Here is a 24,458-nt window from a genome sequence, read left to right as displayed (position 1 = left end):
CAATCACAACAAACTCACCCCTAACAACCAGATGGGCAGAGGCGGTAATGTTGTCAACAGGGGTCTGTGCAGTGCAGGTGTAGCGTCCAGCGTGCCTCAGCTGGGCCTTTTTAATCAGCAGCTCACCATTTGAGCTCCCATTCTGAAAAAAAACCCAACAACAAAACAGTCAACATCTGTTTTAGTAGCAAACACGGTAGGAAGGAAATCATGGAATGGAATATGGAACCTGAAAGGTAATAATGTGAGATCAGAGGGACTGAGATATGAACATTAACCCTTAGTGCTCACAGGTGCACCCATGGTATTTTGACATGGGAACAATACACAACTGCTTACATGGACATCCTGGGTGTGTGTGTATATAGGTCACATATTCAGGCTTTAAAAACAAATCTTTTTTGTTGTTGAGTCAAAGTTATGATCCATTTCATATCACATTTTTAGTAGTGAAATAAAGTAGCAATAATAGTGCAGAAGTCACAAAATAGATGAGCCAAGTAAACTTTGAAGTGTTTCCAAATTTCAAAAATTCAATCAGATTTTACATTTTGGGTAGTTTTTGCCCATCCGATTGCCTAAGTTGAGCTGAAAAAAAGGATATATGAAACTCTCTATTGCACATTCTCATACCCTCTGTCTATACTGTACGTTTAAACATAGTAATGGAAAAAAGCAGCTAAAATGCTCTGTGTTCTAAGCGTTAAACGTTCATTTAGGTGAACTGGATATAGGTTTCAGCTAAAGGGGCTGCCATCTTATTTCCTGTAAGGAAATGTCAAGCTCCACACAGCGTTTACTCCAGATGACATTCACACGAAAGGAAGGTGAACCCACTACTCTGAAAATACGTGGCCGTACTGAACTTTTGCTCATACCACATAAACAATACTGCGGAACTGGACCCCATCTTTATGAGGGGAAAATCCATGTGTACAAATGGGGCATCATCCATCATAATCATAATCTGGAGTTTGCCTGTTGGGCAGAGATACAAATAAGAAATACTAACCACTAGCTTATGGTTAGAGCTGCAGCAACAGTGAGAGTAGGTCATGTCAACAATAATGGATGCTAGCGGAAATTGCTATTAAAATGATATACAGTACAATGCACCATTGCTCTCAGGGAAGGAATGTGATATGGGTTTTTAGAGACAAACTCATTTAGAGCAGAATGTCGTTTTCCATTTCAGGTATTCCAAAGAAAATACTGCAGACATCAACAAAACCTCCAAGATACACTTCGAGGATACAATCCAAGAGAGTTTGAGGAAAGATTTGAAGAGTTTTCAATGTTCTTTTTGCTCTAAAATCATTAACCATTACTGGTGTCTTACTGGTGTGCGTTCGTAATGTTGGCGACCCTTGTGCAGGTCAATGACCTGGCCATCCAGGGACCAGATGAACGTGATGTCCAAAGAGGGGTCATGTGATGCGGCACACTGCATCCAGGCATTCTCACCCACGTTAATATCTGCGTTGGAGGGTGCCAAGGTGATCTTTGTGGCCTCTGGGGGGAAAAACCACAAGAGGATGAGGAGATCAGTAATGATTAAAAAAGAGGTTATCTTACAGCAAAACAGCAACATTACAGCAAAATAGTTACCACAAAAAAGGGAGTATTGAGTTGTCCAATAGTATAATAAAGTACATTCATTTTATATGAAATTACTGGAAATGTTCAATGTGCACAAATGTCCAGAAGAGGGCAGTAAAGAGCTGTACTTCTTGTATGACCAGAGATAAACTGTAAAAACCTAAAAGTGTTTGACAGCTGAGATTGTACATCTAAAAAATCTGACATGCACAAAACCAATGTAATAATCTTGTTTTCAATCCCACTGTCTCAACACGATCATAATCTCAACATCTCTTCTCATTTTTCATTCAACAGTGAAAAATAAGGCCTCGTCTCAGCACATCTGATCTGACACAGTATCCCGCCTTGGTCCTTTAGGGATAACTGAATATCCACCAATAGCCAGACGGTGATTATTCACCAACCCTGGTTGCAACGTTTGGAGGCAGAGACAGTTTTGTGAGGATTGAACAAACTTCAAAAAAGGAGCCATGAAGAAGTTGATGAGATGAGAATTGTTCAGTTAAAACTTGCCTGTTACCAACAGTGAGCCTGTGCTGTTCGCTTTGCCTCGGTCATTCTCTGCAAAGCACGTGTACCTGCCATCATCTGCTCGGGTCACGTTAAGGATCTCCAGGCTTCCATCCTCCAAGATGAACACCCTAAGGAGAGACCAGAGGCAGTTCATCTCACACTGCAGAGAAAGAACTATATGGTATGAAATATTCAGCACAACGTGAGGGTCAAAAGTCCAGCATGTGTTGTTTCCGTGGGCTTGTATGGGGATGATGAAAAATGATGAAAGCGCTCTCCATGTCTCCCAGTTCCCCAGTACATACTGCATATCGTTTTCCAAGGGAAGAACGCAGTATGAGAACTTGAAACTAGTTAGCAAGAGGCAACTTTAAATTGGGCTGAAGGCAAAGGCAATGTTTGATTCATCTCTGTCTGAATATATTTAATATGCATGCATGACAAACAGCATCATAGCAGCTGGACCACCACTGCTCCACACCCTCCCTCACAAAAACAGCAGCCACTGAGAGTATTAGGAGGCATATGCTGCATATAGCTGCTGCTCTTCCTCTATGGAAGTCTCCCCTATGGTGAATGGGGTTGTGCTGGGTGGGGGGGGGAGGTTAGGCTGTTTTTTTTGTGGAGGGTTTTTTTTTTTTGTCAGAGTGGAGCAAAATACAGGATTTACCCATCATGTCTGACCAGGCTGATGAAAATCAATGTCAGACACTGACAGCAAGGCAGTGCAAGTCCAACTTCCATTCAGTGTATAATAGATATACAGCTAATCTACTAGTCTACATGAACAGGTAGTGACTGGGTAAGACAGATGTGTTAATCTGTGTAAATGGGTGGGTGTGAATGGCAAAACCATAGTGACAAGAATTCATCATTTACCATTCAGTCACAGATAAAGTCATAATAAACCAGCCACTTTGAATGACTATAATGTATGTGCAGTAATATTTACAGAGGACAAAATAAAGTAGATATTCCATTTCATGACGTGGCTGCTCACCTGGTAGAGTTGGAGAGCAACTCTGTGTCTTTGCTCCAGGAGAAGTCGGGTTTTGGCGCGGCTTTGGGTCGACATTCGATCACCACTCGGCCGTTTCTTGCTGCCAGGACTGTCTTCACTGGGTTGTGTTCGAATGTTGGCGCACAGGCTGAGGAGAGACAGTATGGATTATTTATCACAAAGTCAAAGTCAGTCAAAAATGTTTCTTTATGACACGTTAAGTTCATAAATTGAAGTAGCATATACTTCTTTTTAAACGACCCAGGTCACATGTATGTTGCCTTTTTTAATGTATTACCGAGCTTCAATTAGTCACACAGGAATGTGACCTTTAAAATGTGACGCAGCGGTGCCTGTGCATGAGAAGTGTGACTCACCAAAAACACGCAGCTCTGCATTGGCATAGATGACTCCGTGGTGGTTCTCTGCTATGCACTGATACATCCCTGAATCATCAAATGTCAAGCTGCTGAAGCTAAGCTCTTTCCCATCAAGCTGTGGAAAGAAACAGGGTGATAACATTGAAATAATCGTCAAGCTGGAAATCGCCAGTGGTTTGTTGACATTATGTCAGCAGTACAGATGACAATTAGTTAGACTGGGACTGGGAGGGGACTTCATTAATAACACAACGTTGTGTTCAGTATTCAACACCCACTCTGCTGTCACTTTCTTGGGTATTTCTCATGCCTGATGACAGTTGTCCCTGTGTAGGTTCACACAGTCCATGCTGGCACCAGCTCAAAAATAACAGACACTTGCTCCTGACATGATGTGTGCCCACAGTGCCAGCTTCCTGTCACCGCCGTGCTCCTGTAATAGCCTTGAGATGCACAGCAGTTGTAGGGGCCCTAACAGAGTTGCTCAGGGGAGTTCTAACTGTTCAGTTATAGGAGGATAAAAAGTCATGAGCTTGAATATTACCCGTTCTCCATTTTTCAGCCAGTGTATGTGTGGTTTGGGTTTGCCGCTGGCTTTGCAGGACATAGTGTACTCGCTACTGATGTCTTTCTCCATGCTGCTGATGTGTTCCACCCACTCAGGAAAAGCTGCAAAGGAGAAGGATTCGGAGTTAGAGTGCAAAGTGAATGAATAAGATATGATATGAGGTTTGTATTTACATTACTTCAGAAGGTGTCAGGTCTGAAAAAAGATAGTAGAGATAGTAGTGGTTGCTGATGAGAACGGCTTAGAGGGGCTGGTGGCAAAGGACCTTTCATAAAACATGAACTTTTGAGTCAGTGTGTTTTGAAAGAACACGGCTGGTGTGACCAACACCATGCTACTTACCTTCTACAGAAACACGTGCAGTGTGGTAGTCCTTCCCTCTTGAGTTCGATGCCTCACACTGATATGTGCCGCCATCTTCAAACTGCACATTGTACAGGTGCAGATGAGCCCCTTCCATTCGCACCTCGTGATTGGATGGCATCGGCCCATCTAATTTCTTCCAGTTGATCTCAGGTACTGGACTGGCAATGATAAACAAAAATACAAATAATCCACAAGGCATGCTTCCATATGTAATACATATGTGATACAGTTTGTGTTTAAAATGTCAGTTGTCTGACTGCATGTACTAATGTGGTCATTCATCATATAAAGAAGCTTCTCTGGCTAAGAAGAAGAAGAAGACGCTTTTTCTCTTACTTTCCCAAAGCAAAGCACTCCAAGGTGATATTCTGCCCCACCAGAGCAACAGTATCTGAGAACTTGACGATGAGGTCAGCGGGGTATTTCCTTATCGGACCTGAGAGGAATAACAACATCCCAGAAAAAGAAGACTCACTCAGTTTCCCACATTTGGAAAGTTTAAAATAATTTCATGTTCATATTAACCATTGTAGTGTTGGAGTTTGCAGTTTGTTGCATTTGCAGTATCACAGGAGTTTGTTGTACTGACAATAGTTTGTTATGTCTGTTAATCGCAACTGTGATATTATGGCTGTGTAAATATACATATCTCAAATGTTTAAAAACCCAAACAAATGAAAACACACTACAAATGAAAACGCCTGGGCAAAATGCAAACCTACTGAGACGGGATCCTGCAATACTTGTGAGAAAACCAAATAACTGTTCAGTGTTGTGTTCCCCTGTTCAAGACCCATTTGGTGCAGATGAAGCTGGTTTGAAGAAAATAAGCATCTGAAGAGATGTCCCTGAGGAAGTCGTTGACATAGCTGCCTAGTTTCCGTTAGTAACTCTTAAGATTTGTCTCTGCAAATACACAGAGTGTTGAAGAGAAACATGTTTAGTCTCTGGTGCCTTCATCTCGGAGGGGATTTGTGTTCCATTTTACTCTTTAACATGTTGGCTCTGCTCTAAAGCAACTTTGTTGTGTGTCAGATGTGTTCATTTAAAGGGTGTGTGTGCTATAACCTCATTAAATGAGAAACAAACACTACTGTAATTAAACACTGTTGTGAAAAATGTTGATTTGGTCTTTTATATGCATTATATAAGATCAATAGTTGTAAAAAGCTCCTTCACTACTATTATCATTTCAGGAAACATCATGAGAAAGTAACTGGAAATACAGCGGTTGGTAAGAAGTAAAGTACTAACGTTCAGCCAGAGGCATAAGGGGGATGTAGTTGGAGAAGACGCTCTTGGAAATGGACGGACTGGACGCAATGCAGGAGTAGTTGCCAGTGTCTGAGGAGTCCACCTTGGAGATATAGAGGTTACCGTTTGTCTGGGAGACAAAGCGCCTCTTGTCCAGCGGGATGAAGGTTGGGAATTCATTGAGGATCCATCGGAATGACAGCTCAGCTGTGCAGAAAGAGACGGGAACAAAAAGCCACCTGTCAATCAAGACTCTTGAATCCCAGCCACAGCTACAGCTTTGAAAAGAGCCAAAGAGATTACAGATAAGAGCTGGCTCACTTTGAATATTCTTAACACGTGCGAAATTAAAATGACACAGTTGTTCTGTGCAGAGGGAAACGTAATATTCAAGCATCCATTGACCTTTCAGATGAGACCAATATTTTTCTAGTATAGGAGTAGGAGTGTAATAGCTACACTTAGCACATAAGCTTGTCGAGATAATTCTGGCACTGCGGAGAGAGTTTAATAACAATACTACTCTCAGACTGTTCCATCAACATACATAATTATTATATGTACAGATTTATTAATCTTTTTATTAACATAATAAAAAAATACTAACCAGTAACAGAAAGGAAAACATCTTTACGTTGACGAAGTAACTTGAACTAAACATGGGATCGTTTTAAATGATTTTACATCCATGAGTGGATGGAAATAAAGCCAGCATATGGTTGCAGAGAAGAAAAAAAGATTAATGTCTGATAATGAGACCTTGACAGAGTCAGAGAGGTCATTATTTTTATGCCTTGGAGCACATTAAGAAGGGTAATTCAACCCAATGCCAAGGGACAATATATCATTTCATTATTTCACTAATTGGGTTCGTTACTCTAATTAAAAAAAAAAAACAATGATATGCTGTTAAAACAGAGTTTGCAGCACGGTGTGTCTGATGATTGTTTAGGATTTAATATAAGTGCAGCATCTGCAGTCCACATTCCTCACAGGGCTGTGGACTGCAGTGCATGAACCCACTACTGTCTACTGTGAATTCATCACATTCTTCAGCAGGTGCACACTCTGCTGTCACTTACTGTACCTGGATAATGTGGTGGGGGAGCACAGAGCAACACTGCCCCCTGTCCCTCTTTGATTTTAACTGTCTCCCGCTCCTCGGATGAGAAGAGATCGAGATCTAAGAGAGACAGAGACCAAATTCTATTGTAAAACAAAAGTCAGGCAGAATCTATTATGTCTTACATTGCACTTTCCACTTGTCCACAGTTTAAATACACTTCATTTGCATGAACATGCAGCTTTGAGCTAGGTTCATGTAAATCTTATTAGCACATTACTGCAGCCTGAGCAGCTAAGCCACTTACATCCAAACTGGACCGAGCCCTTCTGGCTGACGACGGCGCCGAACATGTTGGAAGCCACGCAGAAGTAATTTCCTTCATGTGTGGTTTTGATGGGGTTGCTGATGACCAAGTTGCCTCCCACTAAGCTATAGTGGTTGCCTTCCTCATCCAGATCAATTTGCATGTTGTCCAGCCTCCATCTGCAGGAATAACAAGTGAGTGTCATTTTCAAAGCAGTCAGAGTCACTGTATAAAATGGACTGATTTGGATGGACTGAAAATTGTCGTTTTATTTTGTCACAATACTACTCGTCAGATCAGTATTGCAATGTACCTCAGTGTAAACAATCTTCCCTAATCTATAGCATTGTGTTAGAAATAGTAAATTCCATTTTTCATTTTGAGAAATGACCTACTATTGTTGATATGAGCAGTAGTTGTAGCTGATTTCTTCCCCTGTGAGATCTAGATTCTAGCCTGTCTGATGGTAAGACTGATTTGGAGGATGCAGAGCAACGTCATTTACATACATTTACATGTAAATTGAAATGATCAGCTAGAAAATTTAAGTGGAGACATGATCATTGCGGAGTGCGTGCTACAGCGGCATCTTCTTTCGTCTCGTGTGCCATATTTTGGCATTTAAATTACAATTACTCTTAGTATGCGGAAAAACACACAAGTGTATGAAAAAAAAAATGCTACTGCACAAAAATGTGTGGTGTGTATCTGCAGAAAACAGAAAACCACAGAACTGAAACATCTTGCCAGGAATGGTAATTAATCTCTTAATATGGGGGGAAAAAAAACAAAAAACATCCATATGAAAAAAAATGTAATTGCGCAAATGTGTCCTGTGTTTTTGCAGAAAACAGAAAACCTCAGAAGTGAAACATTTTGCCGGGAACGGCGGGTAGTAATGAGTCTGGTGTGTGAGGAACATATGTTACTTGTATGTGGCAGGTGGATTGGCTCGAGCGCGGCAGTTTAGGGTGATTTTGGCCTCGGGCGACTCCTCGGGGTAGATGGTGTCCATCGGCTGCTCCTCAAACACTGGCCCGAAACCCGCGGCTTCATCTGGGGTAAAAAAACAACAAGCTGGGTCTGACTTACAAACAGGATATATCAAAGTGTTGGGGAGTAAGCCCCCTGTCTGGCAGTTCTGGGGCAGATTCATCAAAAACAAGACAGCTGGGTTCAGACGTGGCACACACTACAAATATACTCCGACTATGGCTACTGAGGAGGAGTCTGACAAACCCCGCACCTCTCTGATGCTTAGTGGCTGGTTTATGATAAATCTGCATTGTCGTTTTCATTAATATAATCCTAAACTCATTTTGAAGCACTGAGTAATAGGGAACCGCTTTATTCCAAATCCCAGCGTCACACCGATCGTGACTTGCCAAATCAGTTGCACATTCATCTGTTGTCGAGGAAAAAGATATCATTACAAGCTAATACAAATCCCCAAAGCAGGAACGTTAGCTCGATTTTAAAATAATCCCACACTCTTTCATACTATGATCGTCAGTGCTATGAGGCTAACGCACAAACGAGTTCTCTTGATGAAAATGCCTTCACTGGATCAGTCTGCCATTATACCATCAACACATATGTACAATTAGCCCCAATTACTCATCAAGGCATATTATGAGCCGTGACATGAATAAGACAGAAACACAATACGGAGCTATGAATAAGCAATGAAGTGTGTTCCCAATCGCTGATTATTCTCTCAGATCAAGAGTGTGTCTATGTGTGCGTGCGTGTGTGTGTGTGTGTGTGTGTGACTCCCTTGTGTCTATGGATTCTAAAGACAGCACAGCTGACACCTCAATGGGGAGAAGCTCTCTCACTCTCTCTTTTAGTGAAATCCCGCTTCTATTTGTCACTTCAACCAGGCCTGCATTGGCGATTCAAAATAAATTCTCTCTCTCGAAATGTCATATTGACTAAAAATGCACAACCTTTCAAACGTCTACACAAAAGCCTTTTGTTTCCACGATATCCTGTCACCTGAGACTGTATTCTCAACATTATTTACAGCCACAAAAGCTGTGATTCAAGTTATTTTTGGAAAATCGACAAAAAATGAAGAACCACATTAACTCAGGCAGAGAAACATGCGAGCGCCGCCATCGATGCAGACGTATCTCCGAAAATGATGCCATGTTTAATCACAACTGCATCTGTTGCACATCTGTCTATCTGCCTCTGCATTCAGGAAACTAAAGTATTAAAAGGTAAAGAATTCCTAACCAGTTTGAGAAGGAGGCAGCAATTAAGATGTTAGGAGACTAAAATCCACTCCCACTCTACTCCACACACTCCAGCAGCCAACCATGCGCATGTGTTTGACACGAAGACAAATCCCATGAACTGTGAATTACTGCTGGCTGAGAGAGAATTACTCATACTGTACGTGCAGCATTGTGGGGCTGAGGGAAGGCAAATGAAGGGAGAAGCTATGTTCTGGGAACAAGAGAGAAAGAAAGAAAGAAAGAAAGAAAGAAAGAAAGATAAAACACAACTGAAGGGAACAGGATGACGAGAGTAAAGAGAATAAAGTCAAACCTATTCTACTGTTGGACTTTGGGTGTAAATTGGAGAGAGTGGAGTGCTGGTGCAGTCTCTATGGTTTCTCTGTAATGTGGGATGCGACAGATGGTGGAGGGAAGTGTTGAAGCAGGCCACATAAGGCCCGCTGCCTAGAGACTGACACATGACTCTTACTTTTCCCCTGCATCGCTTCACTTTCTCTGTCTATCCGTCTCTAACTGGCCGTCCTCTGACTTATTTTTTATCAGTCTCACTGACAGTATATCCTGCTATCACACTCTGCTACTCCCTCGTTACATTTCCTTTCCTTCTTAGGTGTTTAGGTTTACCATAAAATATAATATGTCTAAATATAAAATGATGGCATGTAATAAAGGCCCCTAGTTGGAGTGAAAATGGATATTGTTATATTTGCTGCACTACTTAGGCATTATTATCTCCTTATCGATTTTGTTCTACTTCTCAAGTGATTCAAATGTTTTAATTTCCTTCCTCTTTTGCTGTACTTTTAAAACCCTGGAACTTTCCCTTTGAATTTGAGTCCTGTCCTCTGTCCTCCGTCCTCTGTCTTCTCTCTTTCAGAGACTGTTTATAAAAGAAAGAAAGAAAAACTCTTATCTGTGTGCGTCTCAGGTTCGGTTCTCTTTTTCGCTGAATCATACCCCTTATCTGTTTCCTCTGTTGGCACTACTACCACAGTGGCTGTGGATACACTTATTTGCTGGTTAAACAGGGGAGTGATTATTGCCTGTCCCCTCCCATACAAGAATACAAAGGAAAAAAGGGACAGTTCTCTCAGGACAGACACATAGACACTAGCCAAAAGCCATCGGTCTCAAGGGCCTGTTGGACCTTTTTCTCACTGATTCAGCGAATGACCAGACAGGTTGACACTGTCATTTGGATTTGAAACACCACACTCACACCCTGTTATTTTAGGAACATCCATCCATTTCTAAAGAGACATCAATAATTTATTGAGATATCAAATATAATTCTAAATCCATGGCATCATTTGAAACCACAGTTTCAACACCAGTCAACATAAATCAGCTATGATATATCCTCCATAATAATATTTTCTCTTGTTTGTTTTTTGAATTTTCAGCCATTTTACAGATTTGCAAAGACTATATTGAGTGTGCGTTTTTGGCTCCACATGTACATAGTTTCATAATTACTGAAAATCCCCACTTTATCCTCCAGTGAATTTAACTTTGACGCACAGCTGTGGGTTTTAGCTACGCCTGCACCATGCTTTGTGTGCATGACCACAAGACTGTCCAAATGGGACAGACATCAGCACAGTGTAGCTGTAATTATACATAAACCCCTGAGCCACACAATGAGCTACACTGGCAGACAAAATACCTCCTGGAGTGAAAGATCTATTGTTTGTAATTTTCTGCATTCATTTGATTTATTCTGATTCACTGCAGTCCAGGTATTTTATTCGGTCAGGTATGTGGTCGACGTCAGTCAAACTGGATTCATACTTAAACAGAGGAGGCTTCGACTGAAATGCTTCTTATTTGCTTCTAATTGAGCAACATCAAGCATCACTTAACACCATTGTGACTCATTGTGTTTGAATCGCTTGCGTTGTGTTTGGCAGAAGAGGAGAACTGGTCAGCTCATCAGCGTCAGCCAAACAAATCACATTACATGACACAGGCGAGGTTGTCCTCTCCCATTACCGATGTTTTTGTGAGACAAAGTGCACCCAACAATGACGGATGCCCGCAGACATCACATTATTCATCATTTTACCGGCATTAGCAACATTTGGAAGAGTTGTGATGGTGATATGATATCCTCTGTGTCCTCCACTGTTGGGTGCACTCCAAAAAAAACACATAAAGCAAAGCAACAGACCCACAATGCAGTTTGTGGACGCTGCAACAGTCAAAGAGAATGAGAAGTGTTTAACACCTCCACCACATACATGAGTCCAGCTGTCATGACCCCTGGATCTTTCAGGCACTTTTTTGTTGAACTAGTAATCTGTTTGGACCTTTTGGAGTTCTGGTTTTAGTTCTCGGTCTGGTGTTCAGTTCCAGGTTTCCTGTTTTATTTTGAAGTTGGCCCGTCTTCCCTGATTGTCTGCCCCGCCCTAATGAGTTTCACCTGTGTCTCGTTTGTCACACCTGTGTTTGATTGTCTCTGCCTCCCCAGGGTCTGTGTTGGTTCATTTTGATTTGTTGGGTTTGATTTAGGGATGCACTGATTCCCGATGATTCATGGAGTTTGAACTGCCAGTACTGATATTAACTGATTCTGATTTCATTTTTTCAAACCACTTAACATCACACGGAGTGATGTATTTTCTATCTTTTCTTTAATAAAATTCCAACATAGAAATACAACCAACTTTTCAGTCAGATGTGAGTCTAGATGTGTTGTTACTGCAATACTGAATAGTGCCACAAGGTGGCGGCACCTCCTGCTCCGTGGACATCCCCAAGAAGGGGCTCTCAGTAATTAATTGGTGCTGGCTTTGTATGGTCGATGTGAATACTGGAGAATAAAGCTGCCGTGTGGAAATCCCCACTTCTGTCTGTTGACTCTCTGAGCTAACTTGCTATCTGGAGCCTCTGCTAACCCGTTAGCCTCTCCACTGCACGCTAAAAATCGGCATATCTCTGTCTGACCGGCTGGTCGCCGATGGCCGATCATGTGAAAATCGGCCATCAATTGGTGCATCCCTAGTTGGTAGTTTGTCACATTCCAGTCCTGTGAGTTGCTGTTTCTTCATGCTCTAGTTTGGTGTGTTCCTGGTAAGCTCCTTGTGTTTCTGCGCCACGTTCTTTTTGGTTTTTGTTTTACTCTTTCCATTTTGCTTCACTATTATTTAGTGCCAACCACAACACCAACCGTGTGGCCCTACCAACCATCAGTGTTCATCTTAAAAAGCATTATGTGAAAAATAATGCACAATATTGTCACCACTCAGACAGTACGAAGGACAATACGCAAAGTCAACCTTTACAGAAGAAATCCATCACTCATCCATCACACTTTCCATCAAACGATGAAATGAGGTGTGGTAAATACTGGCAGTAACTTTCTTTGGTTCAATCCGGGTCCCGCTTGTTTGGCATCAATGAGTCCAGGACACCCACATCCTGACTGCACAGTGAGACGTGGAGGTGACACTGTGCTGATTTGTAATTAACAGTTTATGTGGACATAAACATGATTTTACAAGTGCATTAACACATTCTCGTTCAGCCTTTATTGGAGTTTGAAAAGTACACAGCATGACGTTTATCTGTTGGAGCATCATTTTAACAGGATCAATGCTGCTTTTAGAATGACCAGCAGTTCAACTGTAAATAAGGCTGCGAATAAAGAGTGATTCTACAGAATGTCCCAGCTGGACAGCAGCCTACACAGCGTTATGACCTTTGAGGAGCATGGTATTGACTCTGCCTCTTCAAAATGACCAGGCATTCATCTCTGTCTAGGTTTGACACAGTTTATACTCATACAGCGGCCTTTTCTCACACATTTCAGGAATGAGTGACCTTAAACCAAGTAGTCTGCTGAACGGATAAATGTGTGCATCGAGTCCAAACTGGATCAGGCTGTGCTATTTCTATACGCAAGTGGAGATAATGTCAACATGCCCAGGAGGTGACACTCAGGCTGTGAAAATCATTTGCACTCAATGCTTCATGGAGAAAAAAAACAACAACAGCAGAAAGAGTGGCTACCACATAAGAAAATCTGTGGTTCCACTATGAATTCAACAAGCATGAAGCCTCATTAATTGTTTCCAAGCAACACATCACCAAAGCCGCATTTCTCCATTTAGCCTCTGCTAAAAGTCTACATTTAATTTACTTCTCCCACAGATTAAAATACCACAGTCTTGTGCAGATAGTAAGCACTGACAGTACACTAGTATATCCATATGCATGTGTGTAAAATAGAGATCATTTTTGGGATACAAGCTTGTCTTGGAGCTTTTCATTTCCCTCCTGCCAACACACTTGTCATAGAGGAACAGTGGGACATTTTGGAAAATACATATTCACTTTGTCGGGGGAGTTAGATGAAAAGATCAATGCAGACTATTTCTGGACTACTTGTTGGCCAGCAATATCCTGGAGATTCAACTGGTTGCCTGGCAACCTCATAGTGACAGCCAGCAAAAATTATAATTTGGCATCAAACCCATCATAGAATCACTGTTTCTTGGTTTTCATGGACGCAAATGATGTTAATTCCCAAGCTGTAAAGGGTCAGTTGTGTGGATTTAGGTAGCACGAGACAAAGCCAATGATCAGTCACATTTCCATATGGGAATGATGGCTGCAGCAGGAGCTCAAGTCTGCTTCTCACAAGTCTATTAGCTTTATAGGTTCATCTTTATCCTCCTCTACATGTTGTTTAACCTACACTGACACAAATCAATCACAATAACAAGATTTATGTATTTCATTGTTTGCATCTTTTCCACAACGGAGCACAACTCACAACTTTGTGGGACGCAGATCAAAACTGATATGTCGATACAAAAGTGGATCCTGTTCATAGTAGTCTGAGCAGCAAGCATAATTGGACAACGTCGATGACTTGGAGAACCAAAGTCGACATTCTACTAGAATCTGCTGAAGGCAGTAACATGATCAGGTTCATGTCCCAGCTGATTCCACAGATTCTAGGACGGGAAAATGTCCCTACCCCATCGATCATTGAGGGGGCTCGCACTCTCCGACAGTCCGACAAAGTGACAGAGCCAGATTAGCCCAGATTAATTAAGATGAAGCTCATTAACTTGCAGGACAAGGTTAAAAGGAGAAAAGGAAGCTGAGTATAATGAGTCTCGCATCTTCATCTATCCTGACTTCAGAGACGCCAGAGATATGATCCTGTTAAACGCAGGCTTCATAAACGTAACATCAACTAGTACTTTCTCCGCTTTCCCTCAACTCTGTGTTGATCACAAACGGCACCATTTCACCAGCGACAGGAAAACACATCTCCATCTCATGGCTAACCTGCTGAGGAGTAACTATGCCTCTGTAAAGTTCCTGATTTGAATTGTGATGTAAACTCGTGTTTTCATTAGTTATTCATATGTTTGCTATCTGTTATAGAAGGTAGTGACCTCCTGCTCTACAGTACGTTGCACATATGCAACAACGGCAAATGATCGTTTATGTTTAACTCTCCAACAGACTTAAATAATTTACCAGCTGATCAATTTACCTGGTCATACTGTATTTGTACTTACTGTCATTTGGTGATACACTTACACCTGTCTAAGTGTCTGACCTCTGACCTGACCTATGGATGCAGCCTGTTATTTAGCACACATGGCATGACATGATATGTGATTATGTGAATTCTTCAAAAGGTTTATATAGAGTAATCTGCATCTATAGGTGAGTAAGAGAAAAGACAAAACAAAAAGATTATGCTAACCCCAACTTAATGGTTATACACAGGAGGAAAAGTATAAATATCATCTGCCTCTTCCATCATCCATAAAACCCCACAAAATCATGGTGACTGTAATACAATTTCTGGCTCTGATGCTCATCTTAGATCCATCTGGCGAGAACAGTGCAACTGTGTTGGACCATCTCCATTAATGCACATTTGCAAGTAGGAGAAATCCAGGAATAGCATCAGTGGGCCATAATCATTAGTCATTCCCTATTGTAGACCACAAGATTAGGAGCAGTATGTCACTGCACGTCATTCAACAAATCCTGACAGCCAAGTGCTGTTGTAGTTTTAGTACCTCAGTGGGTGGAGAGGCCAGAACCGCAGCTGAAGCCAATTTGGATTAGACATAGATCTTTTCTTTGTTTTGTATTTTAGTCCATGAGAACAAAGTCTTGAATAGGGAGGATAAATTAAGGACATGGACATTTCATTGAAGTATTATGTCTCTGACATGTTCTAGCATCACTGCATTCATTCATTAATTGGACAGGCGAACAGGGCTGTATTTTATTCGATTGTCTCTCTGTGTAGTCTGCCACAAAGTGAGTGAAATGGTGAACAATTCCCCGTTCACTGAAATTACAGGAACAGCTGTGTCTGTGAGGGGAAGCTTCAGCCCCGTCAGTGGTAAACAACTACGTTACAGTCCATACAGTCTCACCACGTTTCTTCACATTGTTAATGAAATTAAGTTCAAAGCTTTCAGCCTTTTACAACTTTAATATTGATTCATAAATGAATAAAGTAAGAAATTACAGGTAACTGGCTTTATTGACTTCTTATTAGTGCAGCCTTCACAGTGAATCACATACTGGTTCCTCCTCTAAGCTCCAAGGCCACAGCCTCATTAACTTGCTACTGAATGATCTCTGCTTTGAAGAACCTTAATCAAAGGAAGACTTTCTTTTTAGTTTTGCTGCTATCGCGCTTCTCTATTTTTCACATTTCATATATTTATTTTTATGGTCTGAATAAGTAGTCACAAATTCCATTAATTCATTGATGCACAGAAATAAATCAGCTGTTGTCCCTAAAGTCCTGGTCTGTCATCACCGCAAACCTTGTCCCCACTGATCTGCTGTTACAATATCACAAGCTATTTTGACGATGACAACTTCAGGTACAGACCAGTGAGTTAAAGACAGGCATGAATGTTGGGTGGAAGCTTTGAGTTGAAATGTACTCACCTCTGTAAAAGTCAGGCACCTCCCCAGTAAATAATGCATCTGTAATAAAAATGTTTCATGTCAGCAATTTGAACCATGACACGATGCATGACTTTTGTTCTCCTCTCATAGCACTGATGTCACATTAACCACGAAAATGTATTCTTGTCTTGTTCTCTGCCCACAATAACACCCTGAGAGTGTTGGTCGGCTGTCGTTTGTTTAAACACACAAACATGAGAAACAAATATACAGGATATAAAGTATGGATGTGGTTCATAAGCTCGACGAGGCTATTTCCAGCTCAACAGGAACAGAATGTGGGTCTATAGCAATGAATTTTTTTTTATATATATATATCGGTAGGAATAGGTAGGAAAGTTTCAGGACTAAGTAAATTGACTCTAAGAGACTTTGGGAATAATATAAACAGACCTGTGCTGTTCAACTGCAAGACTGGTTCAGATTTGGATTAATCAGAAACTACAGTTGTCAGTAGGGTTGAACAACTAATCAAACCTTTATCAAAACCGCAAATCACATCTTTGTTTCTCACAGAGCTGCACAAAATAGTATTACTTTAAAAGATTATTTTAAAAATGTTATTCAAATGAATGTGAGACTTGTTTACTATTATATCTATCTTTGTACTCTCAAGAAGAGATCTTGTATCTCAATAGGACCTTCTTTGCTAAATAAAGGATAAATAAAAAATAAAAAATTGTTCAACTTAGTTATCAGTGCTTAAAGCACAGGTTTAGCCTCTACAATGACACTCTAGCTTTACCTGTAACACTGCCACAATCTTCGGTGAAAAAGGTAAAAAAAATGGTGGGAAATTTTCCGATCAAAGTTCCCATATCTAGGAGAGTTGTATGGATTTAAGACTTTTTTAAATCCATTTGTCAAATGGATTTAAGTTTTTTTCACATGTACACACATACAGGTTGTGACATTAACTGTAGCACTAAGCTGAGAAGTTTAATACGATCGCATAAATATTTAATAGTAAAGTCAAAGCAGCACGGCTGTCACAATAGGCAATAAATGGTTGCGCATGATTATTTTAGAAATGCGATGCTTTCATCAAACAGTGATGGTATTTCTCTCAAGATCAAAGTTTAACACGTAATGAGATCATTTATGCTGTCGTGTGACTGACCTGCAGAGGAGTGTGAAAGGAGGAGGAGATGGAGGAGCAGGGTGAGGTGCAGCATGGTGCTGAAGTGAGAACCACCTGGTGGGGTTAAAGCTAGAAGCTCAGATGAGGGTACATTAGCGGGACGGTCAGGATTTCCTTGAAGAGACAAGAGGAGAACAAGAAAAGAGACAGGTTGTTAAATGTACAGAAGCCAGGGATGCTGTTTGCCGAAACTGTCAGTTTGCAGAAATGTGATAGAATCTCCACTGAGATGAAACACAGGAGCAAAACATATAAACTGGCTGTCAACATGATTTACTCCTATTTGTAGACAACAAACAAGCCAATATATACAGTATATATATATATATATATATATATATACACAAATAAATGTACACACTGTATGAGAAAAAAAAGAATATCCAACAGCACAGTTAGAAAACATCCTGCTTTTTATAAGATCTTTAAAGGTCTTTACAGGAGCCATTTGTCTAACGATAAAACATCACTGTGTGGGAACTGTATGTGCCACAGCACAAGACGAGTGTGGACCATGAATACACAGTATTCATAACAACTTAGATGTGTTTCGGCTTCCTGTCAGTCTCCAACACACAAGCAACTTGATTGGTTGACATGGGATGACTGACATTTGGACAGCTGCCAGAGGAAATCCTGGACACTGGTTGAGATGAGTGGGCATCTGACTGCTCACTCTCTGCCCACAAGATTCTAACATCACACCATAACACTGGCTCTCAGCCGCGTGCCCACAAACACAAGTTGAAATGCAACAGCTGTCAAAGTGTGGAAGGACAGAGTGCTTACAGAGAGAAAAAGATGGAGTTTTCCATAATGGTTGAAAATAGGTCAGACAAATGTTTCATGTGATCATAGGAGATTCTCAAACAATGGTTATGCAAGAACAGGGGAGTAGAAAATGAGATGTGGATGTCACATCAGTCATTTTAGACCCTTTTGAACACATTTGTGCTGAGTCATAACAGACATAAGTCATAGTGTGTAGTGTGTATAGTGAAGCATGTGATGTATATATTAGTGCTGTCAAACAATTCAAATATTTATTCGCATTAATGTCATGGTTAACTCGCGATTAATCACAATTAATCGCACATTTTTCTTAGCGTCCCTTGATTTCTTTTTGTCCCATTCTTTTTCCTCATTTTAAAGCTCTTATCGACATAGAAAAGTGGATCGGCTTGCTTTATGCAAATGTTTTTTTTTTTATTGAGACAACATCTCTGTCACCCTGCATATTTCGATTTATTCCTCTTATTGTGAGTGCCGCACAATAATAAGAGAGTTGTAGTTTTTCTAACGTTACTAGTTGTTGCAACAGCATGTGAAAAAAATACAATGTTTGCTAGGCCAAAAAGAACGTTAATTCACGCCGTTCAAATGAGTTTGCGTTAACACCGTTAATAACAGCACTAATATAAGTATATGTATATATATATGGGATTTTTGGATATATATTTAGGACAGGGGTGTCAAACTTATTTTTGTTCAGGGGCCACAGCACAATTTGATCTCAAGGGGGCTGGACCAGTAAAAATGGTAAAATAATAGCATAATAACCTATGAACAACAAGAACCCCTTTGTTTTTTCTCCTTTGTTTTACATTTACTGAAGGATAATTTTACAAAACATGAAATTTCTTGAGAAATATAAGTGCAATTTCGACAATAGCATGCCTAAATTTACTATTTACACAGCACACTGGATCTATAAAGGCACAAACATTTAGTCACGGGTATCTGGAGCATTTGATTAGTGTGAAATTTTAACAAATTCATCCTGTGGGCTGGTTCTGGCCCCCGGGCCGTATGTTTGACACCCCTGATTTAGGATTTGACTTTGTTATCTGTGTGATATCCAGTGATTCTGACCAGTATCGGACCGATACTGAGTGTCATGACGGCTCATCCTTACTTTTAAGTCATTTAAAACCCAGTCAATCATTCAGTTAAACATCCTGCCGAAAAAAAACACAACCTCCGGGGAAATTAAATGGAAAACTGTGTCACCGCGTGATGTCAAAGTGTGTAAAGCTTAGCATCAGTTAGGATCAGTTAGGATCAGTTGTCCTTTGACATTTTGAAAAAAAGAATGTAACATTGGCAGCATGATTTCTGAGAGAATCTTAATTAAAAAAGTGGATTTATCACTGCATATTAAATATAATTTGCAATCCAATTTAACATCTTATGTATTTTCTTACCGATACAATGCTGGGCTCAATATTACAACAGCTGTCCATTGTTTCGCGGGTCATGCTGGACTGATGTGCATTGATTAGAGTGAAATTGAACATGAGGCAGACTATTGGATCTTTGAAATCAGCCTGAGGTGTCGGCCGTCTCAGACTCAGAAAGTGTGACAGCACGATTGAGTTCTCACCTCCACAGACAAACGGTGCTTTACTGCACAAAATGGATTACTGAGGAGAATGTGTTTAATTTGCAAGCAACACTTGACACAAAGAAGAAAAAACAGTTATGACACACACAATACATTGGACATAATGTCCAAGCTGTACAGCTGCAGCAAAACAATACAGAGGCGATTTCATTTTCACGCTGGCCTGTATCCTAGCAACACTTTTCAAAAGGAGCAGTTTTTGTGCTATGGGGGGGCCTTTTAGAAATGGCAAAGAAACAAGGCAAACACTCATTTTCCTCTGGAACAGGACTGCTGGTGTTGTAAAACAAACACCTAGTGTGTAAGTTGTTGAACTTTCCATTACAAATGATCATGATACAAATGTTATATTTTATTGTTTTGTATTGTGTTCTCGCTCTCGGAAAAATGTGATGCAAGTCTGGATTCTATATGTTTTTGTACTGATCATACAATGGTTTGCAGTCATGTGTTCAGTCAGTGTTTGCTTTCTGTGGAAATAAGAAATCAGGAGTCAAAGAACTGAAAAATGAGTTTATTAGAGCTCAATCCCACTTACCTCACTCTAGCTACATTCCTGCAGTACAATTTCTCCAACTCATAAATGATCTTAATGGATGCACTTAGGAGATTAGAGTAGACAACAAGGAGCCTCTTTGGAGCACACAGAGAACATGGTGAAAGAACCAATCCCATCTATCCCATTAAGAACTGTCACCGAGTTGATATAGTGTAAAAAATAAAAATCAGAGCAGTACCACACAGAGAGGCAGAATGCTCATATAATCAGTATTAATGGAGCCTCCTGCCTCTCCTGTCCTATCTTGGAAAGCCTGAATGCACGTGATGAGAGCGCTCAAGTTATCAGAGTAAATCACCAGGTCCAGACGTGACAGCCCTCAAACAAGGCCATTTCTTCTCCCTCATAAATCACACACTGGATGAAGCCAGTGCTATTACTGCTCGTGCCTGTGGTTTGATTTTGGTAGATTTTCTTTTCAATTTCAATCTCTCTCTCCCGTCACTCCCCTTACAATTCTCAACCTCATTAGTCTGAAATCAGAAATTATATTACATCAAGTCAAGGCTGCTGGGGAGGGGGGAGGGGCGTGGAGCTTGGGATTTTGTCGCCGTACTGCGATGATTAATACTGTCATCTGTGATATTTATCATGACCCCGTCGCCCCCTTAGGACACAGTGAGCTCAGTTAAAGTGAGTGAAACATCTCGGTTTCTGTGCTCGGCCCGATGCGAGCTGCATAATCAAGTGAGGAACTTAACAGAAACGTCTGCCCTTATCAACTGGGACAGATGCAGTGATGTGGGGGAGGAATGAAGGGGAACGATGATAGGTGGGAGGAGGGTATGATGAAGAGGTCAGAGTGGAGGACTTCAAAAGCAAGATGTTGCTCCGACGGCCCCACCCCCTAAAGACAACCACCACCATTCACCACCTACAGTCCTTTCACGACACACACATACACACAATCAACACCACCACCTCAATCAGTCAGATTTACAGTAATCCTGTGGGGGGGAATCCAAGATGGGGTTAACGCTGGATTGGTCTTAATCACTTAGAGGAGGAAAAATGAGCACTGCTTAGACACAGTGCCAGCGACTGCAGCATCCAATCATGTGTGATTTCACCTCATCACACACTGTCAGTGTGTTTCTCCTCAATTATAGCATCGCCTCAAGGCCGCAGGGTCTTTAGAAACAATCAGTCTGCTAACTGATCAGGTGGTTGACTGAAAATAATCAGCTTTTGATGTTTTACTTCACATTTGTCAAATGTTGCTGTTCAGTGAGTGTTTGTCATTTTCTGCCCATGAAGAAGTTGGAAAAAAAACAAACATAAGTTTTGGCCACACCATACAGCTCTTCTATGAACGAACGTTAGATAAGAAGATTGATAATTATCTCATGTGTGCAGTTTTAACTGTTTCTCCCCATAACATGTCCTTCCTCATACTAAACTTCAGCTACACAGAAACATCATGTTCCAACATCAGCGTTGTTTCCAACACTGATGTTGGAAACAAGTGTTATTTCCAGGATGTCAAACAACCCACAACAAGAGCGTGCTCATACCTCACCTCATCTCTTCTGGTACATTACTTAGACCCAGACGTAAGATGTGGAATCAAATACTGATAATGAGGAAAACAATAGCTATTAAAACACACATTCTGTGATGGAACAGAGGAGATTTAGTGGCTGGTGGAGGAGAATTGATCCAGATTACATTAAGATGAAACGTTAAGTGAGACGTTGTCTCTGACATCGCCTCGAAGCGGCAGTGGTGACTAAGTCTGGTTTAAAGGGGGCATTACTTTTAAACCTCTTTGGTTTTATTTCTCCAGAGCCTGATGGGAGTTGCAGCCTCCTGGTGCACATTAATGAAATTATAAACAGTAAAAACTAATCAAGTATTCAGACGGTAGGCACATGTGAAGGCAGTGTTCCTCGACGTTTTTGCTTTCGGTCTTCCACTGCACCACAGCTCAGGGGAAAAGGCCAATGAGTAAAAGGTCTGAGCAGACACACATCTAGGTCTTAGTTGGACTAGTGTGTGGTTTGCTAACTTTTACCCATTTTTTCTTTAAATGGAAAGTGGATCAGACAACTGCTATGACTACATAATGTAGTTTTACATTAATACATATGCAACACACACTGTGATGCATTTCATTTGAAGCTGAAAGAGTTTGATTTTACCACATAGCAGGTAATGTTGTTAGTCAAACCTCTGAATTATTTATGGTATAAAAAAAACAAAAAACCTCATTCCAAATGAGCCATAGGAAACCTGTGTCGCTTCGGCCGCAGCTCTGAAAGATGACCTCCCTCTCTTCTGTGTCAGAGTGGAAAATAACTGTTAAACAGGTTTATATCTCCCAGACGGCCAACAGTTTTATTCAATTAAATGAAAGGATACAGACAAAGGCTATGCAAGTCTATTACACAGCAGACGAAGCAGTAACTCCAAGATGCACACACACGACTGCACCTGCTTGTTTCTGTTTATTAGCAAGACGAACTAGGTTCAAACTTAATTATGGCTGAGCTGCGTCTGCGTGTGTGGTCAATGTGCAAAACTATCAGGAACTATGATATTTCAAACACTGATCGGTTTATTAGGAACACTACTCTGATTACTCTCAAAGTGAACTGAATTACACAGACAACCAATACAACAACATGGAAAATACTCCCCTTCTAGTGTAAGTCTCACAACTGCCACCAATTTGATGTCACCAAGAAGCAGGCACGATGAGAATTTTACCACAAAACTTTCTAGTTTGTATTTATTGTTTTCTGATATTATTGAAGTTGTTGGCGTAGCTAGCTCTCCCCTGTAAAATAGTGTATACTTAATGGGACTTTACAGTGAAATAAAGGTTAAACAAATGAGTAAATAGAAATGAAACATAAAACACAGTGCTGTAATGCTGGTTGCATGTCCAACACTTGGCTAACCAAGCACTGACGTGACAATCAGTCGCTCAGTCACTCAGCAACATGCAGTCAAGATCTGTAATGGGTGCAATCATGCAATCATTATATGGATTATTGCAGTCCAGACAAAGAATGGCTGTCATACGTTCACAAAGAATGTCTCACTTTTTACTTCAATCAAAAGATGAAGCATGAAATAGCACTTAATATTATAATATAATGTTCCACTGTAGTTATTTTGTCCAGAAACAGTATGAGGTATTATTTATGATGTAATCCAGCAGCAGACAATCCAGACATGGCTTATTGTCAGACTGTCTTCCTTCCATCTCACTCTCTTTCTCTGCATCTTACCCAGAAGAAGCCACCATACGAATGTAAGCCACTTATCCAAACCTCTGCAGTCAACACAATGCCCCCAAAGACCGACCAGGCTCAAAAACCTCAGACGATCTGATATATAACATGTACCTGGACTGAATCAGTCTATAAACGAATGCAAAACTACAGTACATAATCTGAACCATTAAAAATGACTATAACTTCTCTTTCACAGCTTGCCACGCGTCAGGCAAAAAGGAAGTCATCTGAACTGCAAGTGTTCAACCACTAGCATCATGAAGACGGATGATCATTTAGTTTTAAAGCCAAGTACGTGTTAAGAATGGATGGTTTACATTTCTGTTAAAACACTAAGATAGGCTTCTTTACTCCTCTCTCACGAACAAAAATAAATAGGTTTGTTAAATGAAGTCTAGCAATAAGACTGAGATAAATACTGGACTATTGATGATAGCTTCCAAATATCTGAACGGCTCTGAAACAGTAATGAATCACACATTGATGCCTTGACCTTTACATGCAAAATGCAAGAAAGGACAATACTGACAAACTCGGATATGAATGTGCCTCCAAGTATGGAACGTATGTCCCATTGCGCTTGATAAATGGTGCCATACAGGCAAAGGTCAGAGGAGACGTGCACTCCGTAAAGAAAAAAGCGTTCCACTTAATTACTTCACGCTGCATCTGCCCAATAAAGATATTGGTTAATATGTTTCTATAGGAGACCAGTGACATGTTTTAAAAGGTTACTCATCTTGGTCCCATTCACTGAAGGGTTACAGACTCTGTTGTAAATAACTATAATGACTGAGTGGTGCTTACAGCTGATGGCTATGAAAGCTATACAGATAAGAGAGACAAGTTC

General features: G+C 40.7%; 1 protein-coding gene across 2 annotated transcripts in view; it reads right to left on the bottom strand.

Annotated features, from left to right (window-relative positions):
• LOC122775967 (contactin-1a-like) overlaps positions 1–24,458 on the bottom strand; it is a 56,623-nt gene that overhangs the window by 11,808 nt on the left and 20,357 nt on the right. For both annotated transcript variants that reach the window (XM_044036236.1, XM_044036237.1), the window contains exons 2-15: positions 17,383–17,517; positions 16,242–16,280; positions 7,983–8,109; positions 7,054–7,232; positions 6,771–6,866; positions 5,684–5,890; positions 4,766–4,865; positions 4,406–4,587; positions 4,040–4,164; positions 3,493–3,610; positions 3,116–3,263; positions 2,116–2,243; positions 1,340–1,512; positions 19–142 (exon numbers count right to left, since the gene is read on the bottom strand). In XM_044036236.1, the coding sequence (XP_043892171.1) occupies positions 19–142; positions 1,340–1,512; positions 2,116–2,243; positions 3,116–3,263; positions 3,493–3,610; positions 4,040–4,164; positions 4,406–4,587; positions 4,766–4,865; positions 5,684–5,890; positions 6,771–6,866; positions 7,054–7,232; positions 7,983–8,109; positions 16,242–16,280; positions 17,383–17,437 (1,801 nt within the window). In that variant the 5' untranslated portion in view covers positions 17,438–17,517. The remainder of the gene's footprint in view (positions 1–18; positions 143–1,339; positions 1,513–2,115; positions 2,244–3,115; positions 3,264–3,492; positions 3,611–4,039; positions 4,165–4,405; positions 4,588–4,765; positions 4,866–5,683; positions 5,891–6,770; positions 6,867–7,053; positions 7,233–7,982; positions 8,110–16,241; positions 16,281–17,382; positions 17,518–24,458) is intronic.

Source organism: Solea senegalensis, linkage group LG10, assembly GCF_019176455.1.
Source record: "Solea senegalensis isolate Sse05_10M linkage group LG10, IFAPA_SoseM_1, whole genome shotgun sequence".
Taxonomy (NCBI): Eukaryota; Metazoa; Chordata; class Actinopteri; order Pleuronectiformes; family Soleidae; genus Solea; species Solea senegalensis.
The sequence above is the reverse complement of the archived record's forward strand: the minus strand, read 5'-3'. Positions and strand labels throughout refer to the sequence as shown.